A 14,314-nucleotide genomic window follows, 5' to 3' on the forward strand; every position below is an offset into this window, starting at 1 on the left:
CAGTAAGATTGTTCAGTGAAATGAACTTTAGTATTGGAATAAAACTTTACCCATATGAAGACAACTTTCAGTTCTTTTAATTTCAGTATGAACAGAAACATCTGGAGATGGAGAATATGATGAATGCAATTTTCAAAGGGACCTTTTTGCAGCGTTATCGGTAAGAATCTTTATATTTACTTGGAAGTAGTTTTGAGACAGTATGGACATCTTAGACAGCTTGAATGAGAAGGACCATTGACCTGGAGGCTCATTCACATATGGGCCTGTTACAGACTGCCAAAATAAAGCTGCTTCGGGTCTCTTTGGAGGTATGCTCTTTAAATGATGCATGGGTCCTAAGAGTCCGGAGGTTGCGCCAAAGCCACACTCCATTCCTAAGCACTGGAGAGCAGTTTTGGTGCAGCTTCCGGATTCTTCGGATGCATGCATCATTTAAACAGCATGCCTCCAAAGAGACCCGAAGCAGCTTTATTTTGGCAGTCTGTAAGAGGCCATGGATGTGCTGAAACCAACAGTATTATGTCACACCTTGTGCAGCTTACCCTAAACTGGTGCTTTCCAGGTTTATTGAAGTGATGGGAATTATAGTACAGCTGGTCATGCATGTCTGACAGGCAGCCACAGATGGAAGTTTCATAGAAGTTCACATTACACACAGTGATTTTCAGTAGTCTTTTTATGCATTTGGCCATCAACTCTTGCATGTTGATTAGTCAAAGGATGTCAAATTGTATGTGTGTGTGTTGAGTGTAAGAACTGATTATAAGTAACTATGAATAATGTTTATTTTTGTTGTTTTAAAGTGATATTATTCCAGAAATTCGGGCCATCTGCATTGATGAAATGGGCAGTTGGATGAAAATGTATCCTGATACATTCTTAAATGATGGTTATTTGAAATACATTGGATGGATGCTATATGATAAAGTAAGTTTTTTTCTCTCTTAACAGTTGAAAACTTTCAATTGCACATTAATGCTTTAAAATAGTCCTTTATCCAGAAAGACCGCTGATGAGTCTAGCTTCCTGTTATGTGTTAGGAACCACATTTTAATAATCTAGAATAGCAGGGCTTCTTCCCATTTCATTCAAGCCACTTCTGGTTTTCTGTTCTTTCCATCTCATGACCCTCTTACCATTTGGTGGAAACTGATTATGGTTAATCCTCATTGGGCTCTTCTGGGTTGGTTGATATATTTACTTTAAAAAAATCTTTAAGAGTTTTTTCTTAAATAATTTTTTAAAAACCCTATTTAAATTTTGAGCATCCTAATATCTCCTCTTGTTTCTTTGGAGTCTCGTGCTGGGCCAGTACATAATATCATCATTCTTGTAATGTAAACAAAGTTTTCAGTTGTACAAGTATTAGCATGTGTAACCGTCACAAAGGCATTACTAGCTACACAGCTGTAAAAAATAATAATACCTTGTTTGGGCATTGTGTTCCTTTGCTGAGATTGCAGTGAATTTTGACACTAGTTATATAGCACAACTCAATATCTGGCTTCACTATTAGTAAATATACAATAAGTGGGATCAGCAACAATATATTTTAGTGTGCAAGCAGGATCCCCCATTTCCTTTCTCCAACCCATGTTTTTCCTGTTCCCCCCCCCCCCCCTTGAACAGACATTAAGTGTTTTGGGGTCACTGAACATGCTCATTTTCTTTGTGCTGTTTGGAGTTTCCCCCTTTAATTAGTATTTTTTTCTTATGGGGTTTGTTTGATGGGCTGCGTGGGTGACTTTAGCTATATAAGACTCAAAAAATCAATATATTATTTATACCTATTATGTTCTTTCCTAATTGCATAATGTTGATATTCGCGTAACTTCAAATTGTGAACATCATTCTTACTCTGTTCCTTCCTGTCTCCCAGCAACCTGAAGTCCGACTGAAGTGCCTTCAGGGGCTGCAGGGAATATATGGCCGAAAAGATCTTGTTTATAAAATGGATCTCTTCACTAGCAGGTTCAAAGTAAGTGAAAAATTAGCATTTCCCCCCAATTTAAATACTGTAGTTTGATTGGCTGGCCTGGGAGTGCAGATCCTTTTCAAAACTAAATTGGAATCCACTGGAGCATCATTTCAGGTCTAAGGAGGGCCTGAAGTATTGAGGGAAGAGATACACAATAATAGTGGACTTTGGCAATTGCCCTCTCATGTATGAGCATATATTTCAAGACCTATTCATTAGATAATGTTATATTGACACAGAAATGATGGTTGATTGGGGTTTATTTTATTTATTTAAATGGAAGTGTTTATGGCTGGTACACTGGAATTGTGTATCAGATTTGTGCCAGTATAATTACAATGACTCGCTATTATAGACCTCAATTTATTATTATAGACCTTCGGCTTGCCAGCATTCTCTGAAGATGCCAGCCACAGATGCCGGCAAAACGTCAGGAATAAACTCTTCTAGAACATGGCCACATAGCCTGAAAAACCCTCAAAAAACTAAGGGCCCGAACAGACAGGCCAAAATAAAACTGCTTCGGGTCTCTTTAGAGGTATGCTGTTTAAATGATGCATACGTCCTAAGAAGCTGGAAGCTGTGCCAAAGCCACGCTCCAGTCCTAAGGATTGGAGCGCACCTTTGGCGCAGCTTCTGGCCTCCTAAAATGCGTGTGTCATTTAAACAGCATACCTCCAAAGTGACCCAAAGCAGCTTTATTTTGGCCTAAGAAAGGGTGAGCTTAACACATGGTAAACTGAAGGTTTTCAGATCACAGAAGGAGTGGTCCACTATTAGGTTAAATCCTGGGGCTGCCCAAGCCCAGAAGGAGTCACATGATTCAAAGGAGCAGTTTTAACCACTCATAGTGCAGCCTCTCTTCTCCACCTCCTTCAGGTCAGATGTTTTAGCTGTTTCTCTGAGTATGTTTTATTGTTGCATTCAGCTCATGCAGGGTTCCCTCCTCCAAGCTTGGTTCACGTGACTTAGTTTGAATTGGTGTGCAGAAATGTGTAACTTCGTGTACCTTGTTGGCATCTATAGAGTATTTCACAGTCAAGAATAGCATGATTCAAACCCTGATACTAATTTTAGTGTCTTTTATTCTTATTTTACAAAGTGATAATTCACATTTCTTGTAGAAGATGTGAACAATCTATAATTCCTAATTAAAATACAGAGAGCCATTACATATTTACAGTAATATTGCACACAATTATATCTTGTGCAACATTTTAATACTATTGAGACCACTGTGTCTCAATTTGAATGCTAAATGTTCATTGTGACTTATTGGGGCTTGCAGGTACATTGGTTACCCAAAATATCTGTTAGACTCATAGTGTAGTCCTGTTTACTTTGATCCAACTCACAGAGAGAGAGAGAGAGAGAGAGAGAGAGAGAGAGAGAGAGAGAGAGAGAGATAATGTGTATAAGTGTATATGTATGTATGTATCCAGTTTTCAGGATTAGTTCAGGTTAGTTCAACGTTAAAATAATTTTTAAATTTAAAATTAAAATTTGTAATTAGTTAGGAAGTTAGGTGTATATGTAAAATACATGTATGTGAATGAGAGTCTAGATTGACTTTTCTTTTTGTTATGTGTGATCCCAGTTAATGAGAACTTACATTGCAGTAGTGGGAGTCGCATATGCATTTGGAAAGTTATAGTGTTGAAGCCTGCAGGGGGTGCTATGAACAACCCAATGTAAGCCCCAGCTGTCATCATTCACACTTTAAAAAAATAGTAGAATAATTATGGGTCACACGATCCCTGTTATAAGCACAGTGCTTTATTGTTTTTCAAATTTGAGTTAGCACTTGCTCCCTTTTGAGTCTTATCTTTAATTGTGAACATCTTAGCTTTAAACCCTCTCTTTAACTTAGCAGAATTAAAGACGTACTTAGCATCCACATCATCCCTAAGAGCATGCAATCAGAAAGTACAAATCCCAAGAAGAGAGACTGTCAAAAGCTGTTCAATCTCACGTTCATTTTTTATCTTTTAGGATCGAATTGTATCCATGGCTCTGGACAAAGAGCATGAAGTAGCTGTTCAAGCCATGAAACTCTTGATGCTTATGTCACAGTAAATAACCTTTCCATCTATATATAATCTATTGTCCAATGGGGGTAAACTAACCATTTATATCTAGTTGAGAAATCCTGAAATGCATGCCACAGTGCAACCATGCATAGATTATTGTGGTGTTTTTTTTTTAAAAAAAATTGCATGCTTGAGATTTGTGGTGAATTTGAAGCTTATAGCAGTGTAAACTTATCTTACAAAGGAGTTTCTGTGGATGACACATTCAGCAGCATTATGTAGTATTAGTGAAAAAGTTGAAATTAAAATACGCGCGCGCACACACACACACACACACACGTTGTGATTTTTAGTTCCCAGCTTTGTGTCTGTGATCCTGGTAATTTCAAGCAAAAGAGGCTGAAGCAAACCGATAGTTCTCCCTTCCCTCACTTTTTTTTGTGGGGGACCACTTACACTCATGGTTGTGTGATTGTGAACACAGGCAGCACTGGGTATCTTTCTGTTGCATTTCAGACTTAGGGCTGAAACAGATGACGTTTTGCCTAATTTCTAGGTTATAGATTCATTATCTCAGTGACATGGACACTAGCTATGCTACAAAATGAATATTGGGTCTTTACATCAACTTTAAGCTGAGGTACTTTCGGAATTCTACTTGTGTGTACATCACATCAGTGAATAATTGCAAAGAGCATTTGTCCATTATTCATTTTGGTTTCATGCCACTGTTTGCTTTTTTCAGCAATGTGAGAGGGAGAAGGGTTGATTGTTCCAGTGACTCCTGTAGGAGGCAAATGATCCCTGCCAACAGCAGCACAGTATTATTTCTGCATGGTGTTTGCTTCTTCCTGGCTCATAGACAGTAGAACAAAATACAGTGTTCTGTGCTGATGCTAATCCTGTGCTAGGAGGCATGATGTGCCTTTGTTATGATACAAAGCTGTCTTAAACCATTCATTGTTGTTCTTGTTCTACATCTGAACTGACAAGTATTGCATTGGCACTGCAGCTGTTCATCATTTCTGACTTTGCTGTTATTGCACAGTGTGGACAATAGTTGAAGTGTTTGGACATCCTAAAAAAGGAACTGTTATTGGGAATGTGGAATGGATTGAACTAAAAAGCAAATATACAACCTATGACTATCACCTTAGAAATAAAACCTTTTCAGTTAAAGGAGACTTAACTACCAGGTAACAAAGAGGCAGCATGGTAAACTGGTTTGAGTGTGGACTATGACTCTGGAGATCAGGGTTTGATTCTCCACTCAGCCATAGAAACCTGCTGTGTGACCTTGGGTAAGTCACATGCTCAGCCTCAGGGAAAAAAAAACCCTGTGATAGGTTTGCCTTAAGGTTGCCTTGAAGGGAGATAACAATAACAAGAACTCTGCATAGAAGTGCAGCCTAAAGTTAAGTATAGGTGTAACTCAGGCCTTGTACACATCGGCCATTAAGGCTGGTATGGGGGCAGAGTCGGGGTGTAGCATCCTCACAACACATGTCCGACTCTGCCCCCCTGGGTGCCATGATGCTGTGCGCCACTCCACATAATAATAATAATAATAATAATAATAATTTATTTGTATCCCGCCCAATCACGGGGAATCCGGGCGGCTAACAGCAGTGGGGAAATACAATATAAAAATAACAATAAGATACAAATAAAATTACAAAAGCAATCAAACAAATTTAACAAATACAATAGCAATCAAACAAAGATAATAAAAACATTACAATCTAATAAAATTCATAATTAACTCCTTTTCCAGTCCCTCAACACAGGTTCAAATCGCAACAAAAATACAGTAAAGTTAACAAAGCAAAATACATAACAATTAATAGAGTAAAAACAAGTGAAAATAAAATAAATAAAAAATCCCCATTCTCAACATGGCTCGCGGCATCATGGTGTTCTTCTGGTGCTGCATCCATACGACACAGCGTCATAGGAGCATATAGCTGCTATGGCGCCCTTTCAAAGGTGTAAAAAAGAGCCGGTTTTTGCAGCTCCTTTTTGTGCCCTCGAAAGGCCGGATTGGGGCCGTGGCTTGAGGTTGCCTCAGCCTTGATCCGGCTAGGAAATAGAGGAGTAGCTGAGTATGTTTCAGCAAATTTCTTACTCAAGAAGTATGTATAGCCTCTCAGTTAACGAAGCCTCTGAGAGTGAAGGTCCTTTTTATGAGAGCTTGTTATGCCCACTCCATCCTCCCTTTTCTACTTTGTCCACTGTCTACCCTGCTCCAGCTGATTTTGTTTTTCTGTTCTGCTCTGCTTTGTTCTAGCTGATCCTACTGTAGTACTGTCTGCTCTACTGTAGTTTAATGTAGCTGATTCTACTGTAACTATGTGTGCCTACCTGCTAAAGGCAAGGTAAACAACAGTAACCTCCTGAATCCCTTACTGAGCATTTGTGAACAGCAAAACTAAGAGAAAAGAGACAACATATATGCCTGCTTCCCCAGCTTCACCCAGCATGTTAAAAAAACATAGCTGTGTACGTTTAGCCACCCAAACTGAAATCATAACAAAATTGAAAGGTAGTAAAAAAAGTAATCTTTGGACATATTTTGGAGAAGCCTTCTGAACCATCTCTAGAAAGTTCAGAAGGTTTTTGTTTACCTATATTTACCTGACTTGATTCTTTCATTTCATATATACATATTGTTAGTTTTGAATAAGAAATTTGCTGAAACATACTCAGCTACTCCTCTATTTTTGGAAGCTGTACTTATCCCTTCCATAATATTTCTGCTACTGATACCAAGTTTTTGTTAAAGAAATTAAGTGCAGAAGCACATCTGTTTCATTAACTGAGTATATCTCTGTACATTGCTGCACAGTTGTTCTCCCAAGGTTTGATCCCACCCTAAAACATCTCAGTCAGATATGTCTGCAATTCCCTTTTTTGATTCGGAGGGTAAGGACTGGGTAGGCAGTGATTAAACCAAATAATATACACAGTGAATCAGAAACATCTTCTTTTCCATTAAAACTTAGCATTCACAAGCCTCAAATCAAATATGAAGAATTAAGTATTTTTTAATTTTCTTTGGTTTTATTTTCTACCTGAAAATGAACACTACCAGGTTTTCATTAAACCTCTTTATAGTCTTCCTCTTTTATTATTGAATACAGAATAGAACATATAGTTAAAATATATTTTTCAATTGTTTTAGACAGCAGAGGAGTAATCTGAATCCAGGTGACATGAATGATAACCCATGCGTTCATGACATTCCCACTGTGAATCAATTGTTTGAGTACAAATGCCCAGCTGTCTTACATTATATATTGGTTATACACACGTTTTTTTTTTTGGGGGGGGGAGGCTATAGTTAAGTTCTAGGATATTTAGCTAATGCATATATCTTTAATTAGCTACTGACCTGTCCTCTTTGCTGTCTTTGCTGCAAATCTGACACTAATAGCTTAATAATGATCCAATCTAGTCGGATGCTTAAATTATTTTCAGCATTGCTAGATATTTCCCAGTTTTCACTTGTGAAGCTTTGTGTGTGTGTTGAAAATTCATGAATTTTACTCCATGGCATTTGGGTCACTATTTCAGAGAAGACAACTGGCACAAAATACAGATGTAATAATCCCTCATTAAGATATGAGATGTCTAGATAGTTAACTAATATAATTTTGCTGTGTTTTGTTGAATGCTGAGCATTGGGAATATAATGCTAAAGTTCAGTGGGGTCAGAAAATACTTTGAAAGCCAGCCCTTCTTTAACGATTGGATATTTGTAAGGGCTGACTCAAGGGGAAATACTAGAAAACAATATCCGTGTGAGAGCATGGTTCTACGAATAGCAAAAAGATTTAATACCAAAGGAGGGAGTGATTTTGGATCATACAAACAGGGAGATTCAGTCACAGGAAAAGAACTATGGGAAGACTTTGGAAAATTTGTCCTGTCAGTGTATGCATAGAACATTACTTTGAAGTATTTTACAGAAATATTATAGCACATGATCTTAGAAGTACAAAAATGTTTATACCTTTGTTCTAAACAGTTGTAGCATTGCATTGCAACTTTTATAAATATGAGCAGGTAGCCTGATCTCCAGAGAACCAGTATTGGATAGTGGTTTGAGTGTGTTGGACTGTGACTCTGGAGATCAGGGTTCGATTCTCTGCTTGGCCATGAAACCCAATGGGTAACCTTGGGCAACTCACATTCCTCAGGAGAAAGCAATGGCAAACCCCCTCTGAACAAATCTTGCCTTAGGGTCACTATAAGTTGGAAATCACACTACAGCAACAAACCCCCGATCTTTAGATTCTTTATTTCCATCTTGCTGTCTGCAACTAGAATTACAAAAAGTATTGTTTTAGAAATTATAATAATGTAAACTGTAGAATTAAAATGATTCCAAGTGTTATTTAAATGTACACAACCAAATACTTGCAGTAGAAATTGTGGATTCAGCATGCATTTTGGTATGTTGACATACTCATATTTACAAAGCTCAAAATTTCAGGGTCTCTCTTGATTTATCAAAACGTTGGCCTGTTACAGACTGCCAAAATAAAGCTGCTTCAGGTCTCTTTGGAGGTATGCTATTTAAATGATGCCTGGGTCCTAAGAGTCCGGAGGTCGCGCCAATGCCACCCTCCATTCCTAAGCACTGGAGTGCAGCTTTGGTGCAGCTTCTGGATTCTTAGGATGCATGCATCATTTAAATAGCATACCTCCAAAGAGACCCGAAGCAGCTTTATTTTGGCAGTTTGTAACAGGCCACTGATACCTTTATTGAAGCAATTAAAATGCACAAAATATATCATGCAAACTTTCAAAACTTCACTGGCTTCTTCATCAGACAAAGATGTTAAAAATCACACAAGAGAAGAAAAGTGACAATGGACCAAAACAGATTGGGGCCATGGCAACCATACGTTGGGGCCCCAGTCTGCCTTAAATCCAGCTGAAAAAGGATCGGAAAAGATCAGCTTCTTCTTTGGATGGCAAAAAGTTGGCTTTTTCAGCCTTGCCGTGGCCCCATGGTGGCTTCAAGCTGCTCCAGTGGCATGCGGCGTATAAATGCTGCGCTGCTGGAGCATCTTGAAGCCGCACATCTCTGGGTGGCTGCTCAGAAGCTGGGCGGCTTCAAGACATCAATGCGATGTGTGGTGTCTAAACTCCATGCATCGATGATGCCCTGAAGCAGACGTATTTGCGCTTTTTGTTCTGGCCCAATGTTAGATTCACAGGCCTACATTTTTTCTCAGATGTTTATCAATTAAGATTATGTAGATTAGGGATATCACTGCAGGCAGAAACAGCTTCACCTCTTTTCCATGTGGGGATAAAGGACAGTAAACTAATGGCAATAAAATTTCAAATCTATTTGGAACAGCAAAGTAACTTCTGTTCCGATCCAGGTAAACTGTCCTGTGCAAGGATACCTACCCCCTTCTTAGCCAGATTAAATTTCTCAACATGTCTCTGAATTGTTTCCCCCCCCCCCCCCCAGATATAACAGATTTTTCAAACTTAGATGCTGTATACTTGCCAAATGAAAGAGTTTTACCTTTGTTGAAGATAGAAACCTGAAAGAGTTAAGTCCTGGTCCATAAGCTCTGTTTTGTTAAAGTTTTCCCTGTTGCAGCAAAATTTGGTATCTTCAAATCCAGGAAACATATTCATGGGTAGCCATGTTGGCCATGCAGCAAAGTACAACAAAATCCAGAATCCACAGAACAGTGATACCTTTATTAGACCAATTTGCATAAAATACATGATGCAGGTTTTGTCTTGGTCCCTGCATGGCCAAGAAGAAAAGTGGCCTCTGCCTGCATTGATGTCCCTCTAGACCATCTTGACCGACAACAGAAGTAATGTCTGAGGCAGAAAGTGGCCCAATGACTCTTAACATCATCACTTTTCTCCTTCTGTATGGTTTTTAACATCTTTGCCTGATGAAGAAACCAATGAAGCTTTGAAAGCTTGCATGATGTATTTTGTGCATTTGAGATGTTCCAATAAAGGCATTACTGTTTTGTTTGGGATTTGTTGTATTTTGTTTCATGGCCAGCATGGCTATCTCTGAATATGCTCTATTGATTCCTGTTCCTGAGCTTTTCAGAGACAACCCCCTCCCCTAATGGGTTTGTTTTCTGTTTATAAAAAACAAAAAAACTCCCCAACTTCTGTGCCACCCAATATTTTGGACTACAAAGCCCATCAGACTTGGTTGTTAGCTATCCCCTTTAGGGCTAATAGCAACTGTGGGCCAAGACATCTGCAGTTGGAAATGGCTGTAACTAAGGCACGCTACAGACCGTCCTTAAAGGACAGTCTGGCGGCGGTGCAGTTTGTGCTGCTGGCAAGCTGCAGCAGATATACCATACAGCTTGGCGGCGACAAGAAAAAGAAGCCGCAAAAAGCGGCTTCTTTTTGCGGCGCGCGAGTGACTGTATAAAGGGCTTTGATTAATAACAACAATCGCAATTAAATTTTAAAGTCAATTAGTTTGTTCCATAGAATTTCTCTATTCACTATGTCAAATGCTGTGGAAAAATCTATGAAAGCAGCATATAGATGTTTTCCTTTGTTAGTATATTTGGCAATCATGTGGTTTAGTATAAAGCAGTTGTCAATGGTTGATCAAGTCTAAATCCAACTTGTTCTTCTGTGAGTATTCCATTATCATTAACCCAGCATTCTAGTTTGTTCAAAAGGAACCTTGAGTATATTCTGGCAACAATATCTATTAGGTTAATAGGCCTGTAGTTACTAGGATCTTTGTTGTTCTCTTTTTTGTGAATGGGTACTACTATGACTATCTTCCAAACACTTGGTATCTGACAGGTATTATTTATATGCGTAAATAAAACTGTCAGAATTGGTGCCCACCAATCACTAAAATGTTTGTATAATTCTGCTGGTAAAAAGTCCTCCCCTGGAACTTTGTTATTTTTCAGACTGTTAATTATAGATGAGATTTATTCCGAAACTGGTGACCAGTTTGCTGTAGAATTTCTATAGGATTTTATAGTGTGTTTTACTTGTTTTAGTGTTATTTTGTGTTATTTTGAAATGGCCTAAGGGCTAATCAATAAACATTTCTATTTCTGGTCACCCAGTCAGTTGATGAAGGTTGTCTCTGTCTTCTGGCACTTACAAAATGAAATCCTTCTACCACTTCAACCTCATTTTTCTTCCAACATTTGTCTTCTACACCTTCTCATCACTTGACTCCTGCTTTTCTTGTCTCTTATCAGTTTGCTTTTTTCTTTTGGATTAAACTTTGGCTGTGTATGTCAACAAAGGACATTAACATTGTCATTGTTGGCACAGCAGTTTGAATTCATTATAAGAATGACATATAAGCTGAAGCCTTTTTTAGGATTTCGAAATTCCTGTTGCCATCTCGCTAGGGCCTCCGCTATAAAAATAGTCATTTAAAAAATTCTTACTGCCTACGGCATATCCATTAAACTTCTGTTGCTTTCCTGGAGTGCCTTCAGAAGGAGATCCTGGAGTGCTCCCCCTTCTTTGCTCAGCAACGTCATCTGTTTATGCTTGGTCACAGTGAAATTTGGAGAGAAAAGATATAAGGTGGATTTGGAATGTGGACACCAGGCCTATTTTCAGATAGCTAAATGCTGGCAGGCACTTGCTTAACCTTTATCTGGCACTTGCATTCCATATTTGCAGCAGAACCATTTCTGTCAATAAAGTAAAGTATTCCACAAATGTGTAATTCCTGGGTCATGGCATCCAAAGGAAAGCCTCTGCTGAGGTAGAATGAGGTGCCATTTAAAGCCACTATTTCTGAGGCACTGTAATTAAGTTAGGTATTGGCATGTGCAAAGAGCTTTTTCACATTACACAATTATATTGCTATGATTCCAATTTAACAATCATAGCAACATCCTGTTGAATCCTGGGATTTGTAGTTGAGGGGAAGGAATTTAGATTTCTCAGTCAGAGAATTTTAGTACCTCAGCAGACTTCAAACACAGCAGTTAAAGTGGAATCATAGGGTTATAATTATGTAGTGTAAATGTGTCCCAGGAGCAGACCTATTAACATTTGTTTGTTTAGAAATATGTGCTGATTGCTATAAAGCAGGGGTGGAGCACCTTGGAGTTAATCTGGTCCTTCAGGAGTCTCAGATGACTACACTTACTTCCATGACACTTTTTTTTTTTGGTAGTTTCCAGCCTGTGTGTGCGTTTGTGTTTATCCCATCCTGAAAAGTAGGGAAAAGCTTCAGGCTTCTCTACATTACCTATATACCCTGAATTCCCTCTCCGCTGGCTGTGTGCGGTTTACACAACGATTTGGGGTTTGTACCCCTTGTCCCATGTTTTCAAAAAACATGGAGCAAAACACAGTGACAATGGGTGGCTGCCTTCCTGTATGGTTCTTGCGAGCATCCCTGTCAAGTTGCTTGGCAGATACGAGTCGCTCTGAGGCTGGGTGCCTTGTTCTGATGTTAAAGCAACTTGTGCCTGCATTGACAGTGCTAGCTGGCTCACAGGGACTGCATGGGAAGGCAACTGACAGTCATCACTGCATTTTGCTGTAACAGGTAAGGGGGATTTGGGTAGTATTTTGGGGCCAGAATACTCTAGGGACAGCTTGGAGTATTCTGGAAAAAGTAGGTGAGCCCTCAGTTATGGACATATTTTAAGTTAAAATACATTGGCATTTTTGAAGCTCTGGGAAATTATACTTTCCCCATCAGCCTTTGCCAAAGTTGCTGGGAGCAAAAAAGCAGCCAGATGGGGAGAAGCAACAAGATTTTTTGCCAGTGGTGCGTACCCAGTTGTGTCCCATATAGATGGTTACAGGGAGGAATTGGAGAGATATAACTGCAGAAATGGAGGCAGAAGGATCCATAGATGGCAGTGTATGTCTTCTTGCAGAAAACATCACCAACTATACTATAGCAAAAGTAAATTGGTAGCTCTCTATAAGGGAAGGTCGGTGCATTACAGCTACATGTTGAGTCCCTTCAATTGATCCTACACAGCCAACAGGAAGGAACTGCCAAGGAAGATAAAGTGGTCTGGAACAGTGATAAAACACTTTCAGGAGGAGATCATACAGAAGAGATTCAGAACCTTTCCAACTAATCAATTGCTTCCTATTTCTTCATGAGGATAGTGTTGTGAGAAGTGCAAGCAGGAAACCATCATCAAGAGATACTGTATACCAAGAATGGAGTCAAGATAACCACAAATTGCAACAAGAAAAAAATAAAATAAAAATAACAATGCTGATGGTTGGGGACTCCTTGCTGAGAGATATAGAAGCCCCTGTGTGCCAGTCTAACAAAATTAATCTTGAAGTTTACTATAATCCTGGCATACATATCTGGTTATCACTGATAACTTGCCAAAATTAATCATGAACACAGATCAGTATCCCTTTCCCCTTGTTCATGTGGCCATCAATGATATCAAGATGTCAAGAACATCTTTCAGCAGATCACCTCTGATAAGAAGTTTTGGGCAGGAAGCTGAAGGGGGGTGTTGAGGAACAGGTGATATACCTTTCATTTCTGCCAGTGAAACAGTGGGGACTACACAGAGACAGAGAGATATTAGAAGTGAATGATTGGCTACAACATAGATGTAGACATGAGAGGTTTGGCTTCTGGGACCACGGCATGCTAGAAGCATAGTTTCCATGGTAAGCAGAGTTATATTCTCACTATATTCTGTGTTGTTCATGGTCTAGGTGAGGGTCTGAAATAATGTGTTTAGTTCTCAGTGTCTCTTTGGATCAATGGTATCTCTATCCCTTGTGAAGTCACAGGCCCTTTTCTTGCGTAGAGAACATTGGATTTCTGAAGATGTCTCGATACTGCTACATCTGGAAAAACTTTTAGGTGTACCCTGGATCCCAGAAAGAGTTATTTTAGTGCTGCTAATGGAGTTTAAATTTCACTGTCATTTATTTCAGTTCCCACATGGCTAACCACTAAAGGTTTTACTCTTTTGTGGATTTTGGATTTTGTTTTATTTTGCTGTATTGCCTGCACGGTTACTCCTAAATATGTATTGTAAGAGTAGTGAATAAAACTTAGTTTTAAAAACTAAATAACAGGCAGTTCTCTGCAAATGATAGACGGGGCAATAATGATCACCTTGCAATTTTTCTTGTGGCTGCTTTGTCTCTCAGTGTCAACAGCCCTGACAATGTATGTTCTTATCAGATCCCTTTGTGCTTCCAATTCTCTACCCTTGCATTGTTTACAGTGATGGCAGATATCATCTTAGTCCAAATGTGGTTTTCAAGAACTTACTTTTCAACAGCCTCTCTCTACAGAAAC

The 14,314-nt window shown here is 39.0% G+C and overlaps 1 protein-coding gene across 4 annotated transcripts in view; it reads left to right on the plus strand.

Moving 5' to 3' along the window:
- LOC149319353 (cohesin subunit SA-2-like) overlaps window positions 1-14,314 on the plus strand; it is a 77,407-nt gene that overhangs the window by 19,571 nt on the left and 43,522 nt on the right. For all 4 annotated transcript variants that reach the window (XM_089511538.1, XM_089511541.1, XM_089511542.1 and 1 more), the window contains exons 11-14: window positions 87-160; window positions 807-930; window positions 1,883-1,981; window positions 3,974-4,053. In XM_089511538.1, the coding sequence (XP_089367664.1) occupies window positions 87-160; window positions 807-930; window positions 1,883-1,981; window positions 3,974-4,053 (377 nt within the window). The remainder of the gene's footprint in view (window positions 1-86; window positions 161-806; window positions 931-1,882; window positions 1,982-3,973; window positions 4,054-14,314) is intronic.

The sequence above is a fragment of the Sceloporus occidentalis genome, unplaced genomic scaffold (assembly GCF_023333645.1).
Source record: "Sceloporus occidentalis isolate IW3139 unplaced genomic scaffold, rSceOcc1.0.p SCAF_2, whole genome shotgun sequence".
NCBI lineage: Eukaryota > Metazoa > Chordata > Lepidosauria > Squamata > Phrynosomatidae > Sceloporus > Sceloporus occidentalis.